At 39.1% G+C, this 12,048-nt stretch overlaps 3 protein-coding genes across 3 annotated transcripts in view; 1 reads left to right on the forward strand and 2 right to left on the reverse strand.

The window, feature by feature from the left end:
• LOC108890900 (uncharacterized) overlaps positions 1-2,842 on the reverse strand; it is a 32,910-nt gene extending 30,068 nt beyond the window's left edge. The window contains exon 1 of the mRNA XM_051075936.1: positions 2,021-2,842. The gene's annotated coding sequence lies outside the window, so the exon portion shown is untranslated. The remainder of the gene's footprint in view (positions 1-2,020) is intronic.
• Positions 2,843-5,029: 2,187 nt separating this feature from the next.
• On the forward strand, positions 5,030-8,269 carry kcnk5b (potassium channel, subfamily K, member 5b). Its single transcript, XM_018688112.2, has 5 exons — positions 5,030-5,449; positions 6,100-6,211; positions 6,733-6,899; positions 7,024-7,192; positions 7,333-8,269. The coding sequence occupies exons 1-5, from the start codon at positions 5,264-5,266 to the stop codon at positions 8,037-8,039; spliced, it is 1,341 nt and encodes a 446-aa protein (XP_018543628.1). The 5' UTR covers positions 5,030-5,263; the 3' UTR covers positions 8,040-8,269.
• On the reverse strand, positions 8,135-11,649 carry LOC108891018 (serum paraoxonase/arylesterase 2). The gene is made up of 9 exons (XM_018688120.2): positions 11,427-11,649; positions 11,184-11,251; positions 10,891-10,946; positions 10,501-10,666; positions 9,633-9,759; positions 9,337-9,537; positions 9,127-9,208; positions 8,576-8,704; positions 8,135-8,496 (listed from the first exon to the last, which is right to left on the reverse strand). Exons 1-9 carry the CDS (start codon positions 11,507-11,509, stop codon positions 8,335-8,337), a joined length of 1,074 nt encoding a protein of 357 aa, XP_018543636.1. The 5' UTR covers positions 11,510-11,649; the 3' UTR covers positions 8,135-8,334.
• Positions 11,650-12,048: the final 399 nt, after the last annotated feature.

The following is a 12,048-nucleotide window of genomic DNA, read 5'->3' on the forward strand; positions in this document are numbered from 1 at the left end:
CTCTGAGACGACCCTCTCACACAGTGGACACACCCAAAACACTGACGCGCACTTTCTACCCCCCTCCCACCTCCACCTCCCATCACTCTTCCTCAAATGCTCAAAAGCGCTGGCAAACACGCAAATACGACGGTGCAGTGCATTACTCCAGCTGAGTGCATGGGGGTTATGTTTGTTTGGAACATCTTTATCCCTCTCTGGCTCAGTCACTCAGTGATTACATAATATCCCATACCACTTCCACCCAATTCATTCCTCTATGACTTTCAGTGCTGCATCTGGGTACGCATCACACACACACACACACACTGCGCCTCCTTCCCTCCGGTATCTTATGTAAAACAACATGTGCAGCTTTGGAAATGCTTTAAATATGAATTTTGAGTGCATGTGATGGAGGCATGGTTGGAGGGGGTTTTTATTTGTGCTCAGGATCTGAGCTCTCAAGAGCACTAACGGGATAGATGGTAACAGGGCATCAATATTCATACTGCACCATTATGTTATGAAGAATTTATGAACCAGGAATGTTCCATGTTTCTGCCCCCTTTTTGCCTGCAGACATGGTGTCCCTCCTTCTTGTTTTGGACCAAGTTTGAATTCTCTCACCCCGTAAAGACTTTAAATTACACAGTATCTTCAAAAGAGAAGAGTCAGGACATTATGTTTCATGTGTCCTATTCTACAACCTAATGCGGGGAATAGGACAGGACAAGTTTCCCCTCTAAAAAACATCGTAATATATATTTTGCAGCTAGTAAAACTGCCATAAACATTTGCATCCAGAGACATTGCAAAGCGATTGCACAGATTGGAAATTAAATGTTTATATGAGTATGCACAAATTGGATCTAATCTCAGGTTTAAAACACTCTTAAAAAGACACTGCACAAAGCTCCAGGGCTCACAGTACACTGAGCAAATTGTAGCAGACATTCTAGGCCACTTGAGCACAGGCTACATTGTGTTTGATCAGCTGACACTACTGTAAATGGCCAAGTTATCTTAGTTTACACTGCCATCTGGTGGCGAGATACTGGATGAGTTTACTTTCCACATGCATAATGCTGATCTGGCTGAACAGCAAGTATTATGGGACTAGTATTAAAACTGGCTGAATATCTATCTCTCTATCAAACTCTACAACATGTTAAACATCATAGCGCCATAATTACACTCCTATTGTCTCCTCTGCAGTGACACTTTTCAAATACATGGTCCAATTTGGATATATGATATATATCCATATGATATATATCCAAATTGATATGTGTATTTTGAGTTTTGTGTTAAAAAAAAAAAAAAAAAATTAATTAATTAAAAACTCCTTTAATTCATAGTCCAACACTGATATTTTGTTGTGAGGCATGGAATCGCCGCCAACCCTACTCTACCTTAACATAGAGCTGTAATGCACGCTGGGAGCATGTGTTCATGAGAGATAAAGATGTGTTTGCGTACAGATGCCTCAGGGTGACACGGTCGCACTACCCCTCCCAAAACTAGTCGCTGGGATTCCTTCACAATGTCTGTTTGTCTCTGAACACTGAAAGGGTGTCATGCATTTTTAATTATAACTCCATGATAAAATAAAGTTCATCTCTCTTCATCCTGGGATGTGAATGCATGCATACATGCATGCAGAAGATACAGATAGAGTCAACTAAGTCTGCAATCAAATCCCAGGGGGAGTGGCACGTCAAATAGAAGTAATCAAAAATTTATTTTTTAAGGCTGATGAGCTATGACTTCATAGAAGTGTTTCATAAATATAAATGAAATGCTTCTTTGCAGCTGAACACGGCTGGCACTCTGCATTACCTCTAAATCCTATGGTCTACATTAACAATATAATGCACATGAGGAGCAGCCCGATTTGCCTGCACATTTTTGATAAGGTAAAAGAACTGTTTGTGCTGTAAGCAGAACATCCTTATATGCGATGGTTCAGTGGGATCATTACTACAACAATAGCTCAAATGCCTTGATTCAAACAGCTTAAATGGTATTTGATACTCACATCATGTCCAGAAGAGAAGGTCATTGTACAATGCATGGTCAGGTCCAGACAATGCGAGCAGGGCAGACGGAGGGAGACACAGGGAGAAAGTGCGTCAGCGCAATAAAACAATTATTTTATATATGTAACAGGACACACACTAGAGAGTTTACAGCACACAGACTTAGGTGAACCTTAACTTCGCATAACAAATGATTTATATTGCACTGCATGTCATAACATGAAAGCCTGAGCACATAAACAACTACTAATTTATCACAAAGCTGACAAAGCTGAATCTGAGCAGGAACAGTTTATAGCATACTGAAAAAAAAATAGTTTATAGCATATAGTGTTAGCATCCATCAGAACAGAAAAACAGATGAGAAAACAATGTAACAATGTTGCAGTTGACCCAAATGAGTTAAGTCACAATAATTCTATTATCACAGGATTTCTTATAGACTCCTATTCATGGCTTCTGCATAATAAACAGACCTGTACAATTTACATAATCTCTATAGGATTGCTATTTAGCTTTGAAAGTCTTGTTTCTGATAATTTTGCTAGTTAGCTTTCTGAAATATATGGGGCCCAGAGACTCTGAGCTTGTGAAAGCAACCTAACAACAAACCTTGTACAGACATTTCTGCTCATTTTTTTCACATACTCGTAAAACTACAATATGTCATGAGTCCTGATTCTTATTTTCTATGTAGGCTAACAGCGCAAACATCCCTGACCTCGTCGTATTTGACATAATCCCTCTAAATACGGCGCAGTGAACTCTAAACGAACTGCTGCCGCCGCCGCCGTGGGGAAACGGGAAATGAAAAAAAAAAAAACTCGCTGGAAAAAAAGGTGTGCGATATAAACACAATGACAGCGTCTGAGTAAGCGAGTCATACCTGAGCAGACAGATGCCTCCTTTGTGTGTGCGTGTGTTTTCCCCACCTTTAGTTTGAAGCCATTATTCCGGTGTTTCCCTTCAGAACAAGTTGGAGACTATCGATCAGGTTTCCTCAGTGAGGCGGTGACGCAGCTACAATGACGAGGCACTAAGTAGTGATGGGTGGAGATCAGAGGTGGGAGCATTACTTCAAAACCTCATAGAGTACTCGTTACTCGCTATTTGTTAAAGTAATGGTGTACTGGTAGTTTCTGAGGAAGCAAGACGCATCATTATTTATACTTACATATGACAAGGCATTTCTCTTCACCATTACAGGTGAGTCAGGTCCAGTACATTCCCTGCAGCGCGGTGGTCGTTGTTAGTGGGAGAAACTACCCTAACACAGACGGGGACTCGCCTAAAGAAAAGTTAAGAGAATGGTGCTCATGTCTTTGATAAAGATTCCTTATCAAAATGTGAGCTCAATGCAAAACAGGTGCAGCTCTGCTGCTGCATGTGTATATATTTACATGCTTGGTTTCAGTGTCAGGGCCTGGGCATTACAGGAATGTGTGATCAAACATTAAGCTTTTGTTCAGCTACTGCCAGCTTTTCTGCTTTTCTTCTACAAACAGTTCTGATATCAGTAAAGTCACAGACACCCACCCCCACCCCTGTATGTGGAGCCATGTCTGCGCCACATGTTTTGAAACTTCACTGGTGGCTCCACACAGGGGCGCTGCTGTGTGTGTGTGTGTGTGTGTGTGTATGCTTGTGTGGAGGTGAAGGTACTTGCTGGTTATTATTTTTAGGAAGCAATTTGCAACAAAGAGCACATATTTATGTTGTCACTAAGAAACAAAGGGGGAAGTAATTAACAGTAAGTAACAGTTGTTACTGTAATGAGTACTTCTTGAATAAATAATAATATAAATAATAATAATAACTGTGTCTGATCACTCACTTTACGTTCCTGATTGAAAAGGATGTCATGCAATCATGTAACTAATTATTACTTCCTTAATACATGAATTCCTAAATACTAAATACAAATATATGGATTTCAATTTTTGGGTCCCTCCAAAAAAGTGGTAGAATGCATTATAAATTCATGATGACCAAGTGTATAAGACCCACACACAAATCCTAGTTATGGCTCCATTTGATGACCTTGGATATCTCCTTAAAAAAAAGTGTGACGTCCCAGAGGATGCCGTAGACCTCAGTGTAGCAGCTGCTACAGCTGGAACATCTGTCTCAGTATTACCTAAACCCCACTGGCCAGTGTTGGCACTGTCCCAATAGGTTTGTCAAACAAATCTGGCCTGAAAGTCGTACTCCAAAAAACAATAATTCAATAACAAAATTCCACAACATCTTTCACAGGCTGAGTATAGATAGATAGATAGATAGATAGATAGATAGATAGATAGACTGATTGATTGATTGACTGATTGATCGACTGATTAACTTCCATTAAGTTTACACGTGTAGTCTTTTCTCACCCCAAGGACAGCACCTCTCATCTATTATCATGCACAACAGCAAGGATCCACCCAGTGTGATTAACTTCACACACTGAACCCCAGCCCTCTGCATGCCAGCATATGGAGATAAGAGTAACCGTCATCACCCAAAAAAACACCTCTTCTTGCTTACACTTTTCGGCCTGCTGAAGGTGCAGCCCCCTGTTGAATGTTTTCATGATTGCGTCACACAGTTATTTTGCAATCATGATAGATAGATAGATAGATAGATAGATAGATATAATTCTGATCTATTATTATGGAATAAGAGGGAGAAAGTCATGAAATGCCCGGATTAAAAATTGAAGTGATGGAGGCCATCCATTCTGCATAATGTGTGTTTTTACTTTTGGTGCTTTAAGTGTATTTTACTGTCAATACTTTAGTACTTTTACTTGTAACAGAGTATTTCTAGTTTGGTATTGAAACTTTTACTTAAATGCAAGATATAAATACTTCTTCTGCCACTGAATTTAGCCTCTGCAAAACAATTATGCGTGAAAAATGTTCTTCTGGGCAAGTTTTTACAGTTTTGTGAAACCGCAGTGGTGCTGTTTTATCAACAGGATAAAAGTGGGAATATTAAATGTTAAAACTAAAATCTTAAATGTGGTTTAAAGATCGACGTAATCAGAGCATGTAAGGTTTTCAAAAGCAAAGTTTTACAGCGCCTCATGAGGTAATCCAACTGAACAGTGGAGCCGAGTTAGAGTCAGTGTCAATGAGGCACAGTGAGGCAAACCCATTATGTTTTACCAGGAAGAAAGCAGAGCGGGTAGGAGAACGCCAGCCCTCTGTACGAAAATGAGTTCCTCGGCGTCGTAAGACTTAAGTTATGACTTGAATATGGCTGATAAAGGTCCTTTATTAACTTCATGTATTATCTTCTACTTATCGATCGGGGCTGCAATATTCCAGATACTTGAGGAGCCGAACTGGGAATCAGCCAGAGACAAATACATCCAACAAAAGCAGAACATTTTAAACAAGTATAACTGCTTAACAGAGGAAAATCTGAATGAGATTTTGCAGGTATGAATCCATCTGTTTATATTCGTGTTTTATATTTATTATAACACTGTATATTTATTAATAGACCGAGGTTATGGCTGTTTGAAAGTAGTTTTCCATAAACTTACGTTTACCTGCTGGGAGTGACTTTTGCGACCAACTAAACCATCAACTTACATGAAGTTATTAAGTTATTAATAAAATAAAATAAAAATGTCCAGATGTTGCCCTGTATTAGACTGTATTTCAATAACTATAGTAGAAGCGAACCTACACATTTTGAGGGACTAAATGAGAAATCCGTCGAATCTACACGTCGAGAAACCTAAGAACATGTTTTTCCTGGTCCTGGACAGACAACGACCATTTGAATCTGGCTGAAGCGGATCGTGTTACAGTCAATGCGATGCCCGCGTATGTTATAACAAAAGAACGTTTAAAGCATTCATAACTTACTTAACAGTGTGGCGAGCATGCCGGTGCATGTCTCCTCACACCACAACTATCTAAATGTTTGGGAAAGGTGTGTCCCGGTTTAAAAGCTACAAAAGTTATGATTTCGACGGGAGAAGAAATCGTTTGTTGACGGTTTCGTTAAGGAAAACTACTCTCAGATGTCATAGCAAGTTCGTGGATGTGTTGAGAGTGTACTCACTGTGTTTACGTATCAGACAGTGTCTGAGGCTGCAGGCCAAGGTGTGACCATCACTGGGAACAACCATCGCAACACGTGGGACTGGGGAAACGCTGTCATTTTTGCTGCCTCCATTGTCACCACCATAGGTTTGTGTGAGATCTACAGTATTTGGCACTAAGAAATTATTTGCCTGTTAGTTTGGTTCTTGATTTAACTCCCATTCGTGAAACTTAACGTTGAAACAACGTGATTTACTTTGTTTTTAATTATATAGGTCATATAGTAAACAATTGTCTTGCAATCATGTGCAATCTGTTATTTACTTATACATTTTTATGCATATGTATGACCAATATAATACAGTATGTTACATGTATACTTATAATAATAACTACTACTATTCATACAACTAACCTACTGTAAGAGTTGTGAAGGTTAATTTTTAATTGTATTAGATTTGTAAATAAATTCTTTGTGGCTGATTGAACTGTGAATTGGAGGTCTTCTTGTAAAAAGAATGACTCAGCAAGTTAAAAAGACAAAGTGTCTAGAGGATCTTTTTTGGGCAGTTTTTTTGTGGGCTATTGCCTAACTTTGTATGAACCATTATAAAAATATTCCTTATATCTCTCAGTGCTGTGATTTACCATTTTCTTATTATCTACAGGTTATGGCAATGTTGCTCCCAAGACTAAAGGTGGCCGTGTATTCTGCATCCTGTATGGTCTGTGTGGGATCCCCCTATGCCTGGTCTGGATAAGTGAACTGGGTTCATTCTTTGGAGACAGAGCCAAACGTCTGTCCCAGGTTCTGATCCGTAAAGACGTTTCAGTGGTAAGAAATTACTGAACGATGGAGTTCACATTTATCCGAATACTGTGTTAAAAGGCAGCTCCATAAAGTTGTGATATCACATGAAGGATTTTCAATGATGTGTTTCTTTTCTCCCCTCTGTCAGAAAAAGGTCCAGTTTACCTGTACAGCCTTGTTCCTGTTATGGGGGCTGGTTGTGCACCTGCTGATCCCTCCATTTGTTTTCATGGCTCTGGAAGGATGGAGCTACCTGGAAGGCATCTACTTCTCTTTCATCACACTCACAACGGTTGGTTTTGGAGATTATGTTGCAGGTAGGGTTGATTAATGGCAATGATGTAACTCATTTCATCCCATCTTAATGTTTCTCTGAAGTTATTTGTGCGTCTGAACTTTGTGTTTGGTTAAGTCCTTTGTAATAAATGTCATGCCTATGCATCTACTTCCATTTCAGGAGTAAATCCAGATATAGAGTACCACAGGCTTTACAGAGTATTTGTAGAGTTATGGATCTACATGGGCCTGGCCTGGCTGTCTCTGTTCTTTAGCTGGAATGTCCACATGGTGGTGGAAGCTCACAAGGTGCTAAGGAAAAGAAGACACAAACACAGACACATCCGTGATGAAGAACCAGTGCCTGAAGAGAAAAAGAATACCCCAAATGTAAAGCAGTCCGTCATCGACATCTTCAACTTCCTGTCTGAGCAGGAGGACGACTACAGCACCGTCATCAAGGGGATCGGACTCATGGCAAAACAAAGAAAGCCCCCTGCAGAAAACATAAATCGCTCTAAGAGTTGCAGCGACATCTTAGACATCCAGCCCCTGGATCACTCACCACGTCGGAGGCGTATGATCAGTATCAGTCAAGTGATCATGAACACAAAAGCTGCCATGGACAAAGGTGATCAAGAGGAGGAGCGTCCTCTAATACAGGAAAGCAACAGAGATCTTAAGCCTGCAGAGTGTGTGAAGACAGGTGATGTGGAGAACAAGGACAGTTGTGCATTTGATTCAGAAAATGCTGGTATTGTCTTTACTGTACCTGCCAAAGATACCACAGAAGAACAAAGCCTACAGCATCCAAGTGGTGGGGAGACCAGGTTCACAATATCAAAGGTGAATGAAGATTTGTTAATGGACAAAGATGAAAAAGGGTAAAATATCCTTCCTACAGCTTCCTTCACCCAGCCATACTGTGCTGGGGGAAATATAATAAATACTGTCATGTATCTAGGGAAGAAATTAAGGCTGCATTGCTTTACAGTGGCTTTATTTTATGCAAATTGACAATTATTGGCTGCACACAATGAGCCACTGTATGTATCAGTGAAACAGTTCTCTTGTTTTAGCAAACAGTGAATAAAAAATAGGATTTTTTTGATTCCATATTCATCCAGAGCTTTTGTTACAATATTTCTGGACTTAAAACAAGTATAGATATAGAGTACATGGATTATTTCAAATCACAGCACAGGGCTTTATGGAAAGCAGAGCCAATGAGCAGCTTTTTCTCAAAGGGAGCTGCTACAGTGGAGGCCATTATCACACGGCCGTTATCGACGTACTCCTGGCTCACCACTGGCTGCTCGGAGTGAATGTTCTTGATCTTGATGATCTGAGGGAAACACAATTATCAGGCAAATTCAAACAATAATGAAGTCTTAGAAAATGTTTTAAAAAAAGAGAGCACTCACCTCAGAGCCAGGTGGGTCTTCGGGGTCAAAGTTTGACAGCTTCATGGAATTTGGATGACAGCCCAGCCATAAGTCACCTGTCTTGTGGTCTACCTCGATGTTATCACAAAGTGACCCAACAGCCACAGACTGGTTGGAAACATTGCATACAGTGAATTAAGCCTGATCATGTTTTGTCCTCCAGAAATACTGATACAAAATGTGAGAGCATAGTGTTAGTGACATTTCAGCATTTTGGGATATACGCTTATTTGCTGTTTTTGACGTTAGATATTGTGATTAATACCAAGCTCTTGTCTGTACATTAAACATGAAGAAAAAGCAACTAGCCAGTTATCTTAGCACAAAGACTGAAAACAAGTTTAATACATTTCTTTTAAAACGTACAAGAGAAAAAGGAAACAATTTCAGATGAGCGGTACAGACCTGCTCATCGAGCTCTGCAAGAAGGTAAAAAAAAAAAAGAAGGCTTACTTCCCAAAATGCTGAACTAGTTCTGTATGTTCCATTTTTTTTTACTGACGGTATAAAGTAAGAAAACACTGTAATACCTTGACATACACCAATTGTTCCCCTTCTTGTCGTTCAAAAACATCTATCTCATGGTCTATGATGTCAGAAACATAAATATACCTGTAAAAAAAGAAAAAAAGCATTTCCGTTATTTTAGCATTGCACAGAGTACATAGTGTTGTGGAACTGTTCAGTTTAAAAATATGCACGTGCATCATCAGTGAATGCTGAAATAAACTGAGAGTAACCGTTTATCAGATGATATGTTGATGCCATTTGAGGCCATAATGCCATTGGCTGCCACCCTCACTTCCCCTGGACTGTAGTACACCACCTCACACAACGGCAGACCCAGGAAGACAGTCAGCATGTGAAGAGCATCAGTGTGAAAGTAGTGATCATTAGTGGCGTAGAAGCTCTCTACGCCGACTGCAAGAATGTCATTGACACTGAAAGACAAGTTTGTTCGTTTTTTAAAAAGCACATGGAGATTGTCAAGCATGAATTCTGTGATTCTGTTAAGGGTTTATTATATAGTACATACCTGTGGAGTAGAGGGTGGGTAATAGTTTTAAGGTGTACAAGTGTGTCCTGCTCAACAAAACGGAAAATCTCCACCTGGCTTCCTTTTTGCTCAGGGTGATTGACAACAAACAGGTACACAGAGTCATCTGCAAATAAAGAGTAATGTGTATTGTCATTATTCGCAGCGTGGTAGAACCTGATTTAAAAAAGTTTCTGTGAGTGTTTGACACATGTTCTGTCTGTCACATCACTGCAATTTCATGGTTAACTCATGTTGCAATCTTTAATCTTTTAAGTCCTGATTGATTTGGTAACACTTATGGTTACCACGGTAACAACATGTATGGTTCAACACTACAAGCCCTATATGACTGTTGTCTTGTTTCATAGATGCATTTTTGATGAAGGATCGTGGTCAGCTTTAACCTCTGTGACAACAACATTGCCACCTTGTAGCTTCTTCAATAAAAGCCAATTGGTTTTTCCAGTTGAAATATTTTAATGTGTCTTTATCAGTAACTTCATACTGTTCTGACATGGCTGTAGAGGAGTGAATGGTAAACAGCAAGGCTGCCATCACTGAGATCAAATTACAAACAGCAGCATGGGATTACTCTGTCTCCCTGCAAACCAGTTTCTAACTTTATTAACAGTACAGCTCATGAAGAGATGATTAACCCTGAAGAGTTTTTCCAGTGGTCAACTTTCTAAAATTCACATCACTAAATCCATAAAAACTATATTTTAATACTTTTTTTGAAAGGCTGTAAGAAGTAATGTCCACTTTCACTACCTTTTACAGTTTTACAATATATTCCTTTTTCATGCACAGACCTTCTCTTTTCTTTGTTCTATAGTAGAGATGTTGCACTCGATTTGTACGTTACCTGTTTCATCAGTGTACACACTAATACCATGTGGGTTGAAAGAGCTGAGGTCCAGCTCTCCTTTGATTTGTAGCTCCACTGGAGTTGGCTTTGGGTGCAGCAGATCTAAAATGTACATTTTCCCCGGATCGTCAGAGAATGAAGGCAGTATAGAAAACTTCAAACCCTAATTGGAAAACACAGAATGTGAGATTGTGGTGCAGATCTACGATTTTGCTTGAGGAGATCATCACTGAAACACTTGGTCCAGAATTAAGTCAGCTAATTAATAACCACAACTACTTTAAACCTAATGACCCATTAACATAATGTACAGGATTCATAAAAGAAAGGCAGTAATTCAGATTCATGCAATTTTGCGGCTTTACAGTGATCTTAAAAATAACATACCGTGCTCAAGAAGGCCAGTCCGTCTTTAAGTATTGTGATATCCTCTGCCCCATATTCTGTACAAATCAAAACATAATGAAACTTATAATTTTTCTTTAATTTTACCACCTACAAGACAAAGAATAAGATCACTGACATTTGACCTACTGTCACTTACTTGGACTTTAAACTCCTCAGTTAAGATCACATTTTACACATAACATTACTGACCTATGTCCAAAAACACGTTTACTTTCCAGAATATTTTTCACTATGTAAATCCCAAAATTAAGACACGAGACAAGAAAACCTACCAATATTCTCTAAATAATGACACTTGAGATGTTTCACTGTCACTTCTCTGGAAGCAAGGGTCATTTCCCTGGATAGAAATAAAACAGTTTCACTAGAGAACAAAACTAAAACCTTAAGTATACCATATTTTATATATGTATCATTAGCTGAACTTGTACATTATTGCCTTACTGCATGACCAAACCTCAACTATACCTCCAAATATGGTCTTTATTTTACTTCTAGAAATAATAAATACTTACTTCATCTTCAGAATTCTGTGTCCAATGAAGGCTGCAAAGGCAGCAACAAAAGCAGCAAGCAACACTTTCTTCATGGGAGCCATGTTTAAAAGTCAAAGGTTACACAGGAAATCTTTCAGAGTGCTTTTCCATAGCTCCACCTAGTGTTTACACCTAAGAATCAGCATCAGATTCATCCTGATTACTGGGGAAATCTGAATGGGCTATTCCAGATTAGCACAATGATTATCCAAAAGAGAAACTCCTTACACAGCAACAGGTATTTATTTTGTTGTTTTCTGGAGGCTCAAGTCGGTATCTATTTGAGGATCTTTATTGCACTCAATGAGTGCACAATAACAAGGAGGCTGAACAGATCTGAGTTTCAGATTAGTGAGAAAACAAGATATGACTTGTACAACTTGAGTTATGCAAGAAATATTAGAGGAGGCAATGGAATGTTTTCACCGTCCAGATATCTGTGGAACCTCAAGACGAACTACAGTCGCAGCATGGCACTCAGCCAAATGCATGAGTGTGACAATTTTTTAAATCAACAATAGCAAATAAAACATGTAAAAACGTTTAGTTACATACTGTGCATGTGTAAAGATCTCACATTTTCATGTGACTAGTGAAAAAT

This window comes from Lates calcarifer, linkage group LG15, assembly GCF_001640805.2.
Source record: "Lates calcarifer isolate ASB-BC8 linkage group LG15, TLL_Latcal_v3, whole genome shotgun sequence".
Classification (NCBI taxonomy): Eukaryota; Metazoa; Chordata; class Actinopteri; family Centropomidae; genus Lates; species Lates calcarifer.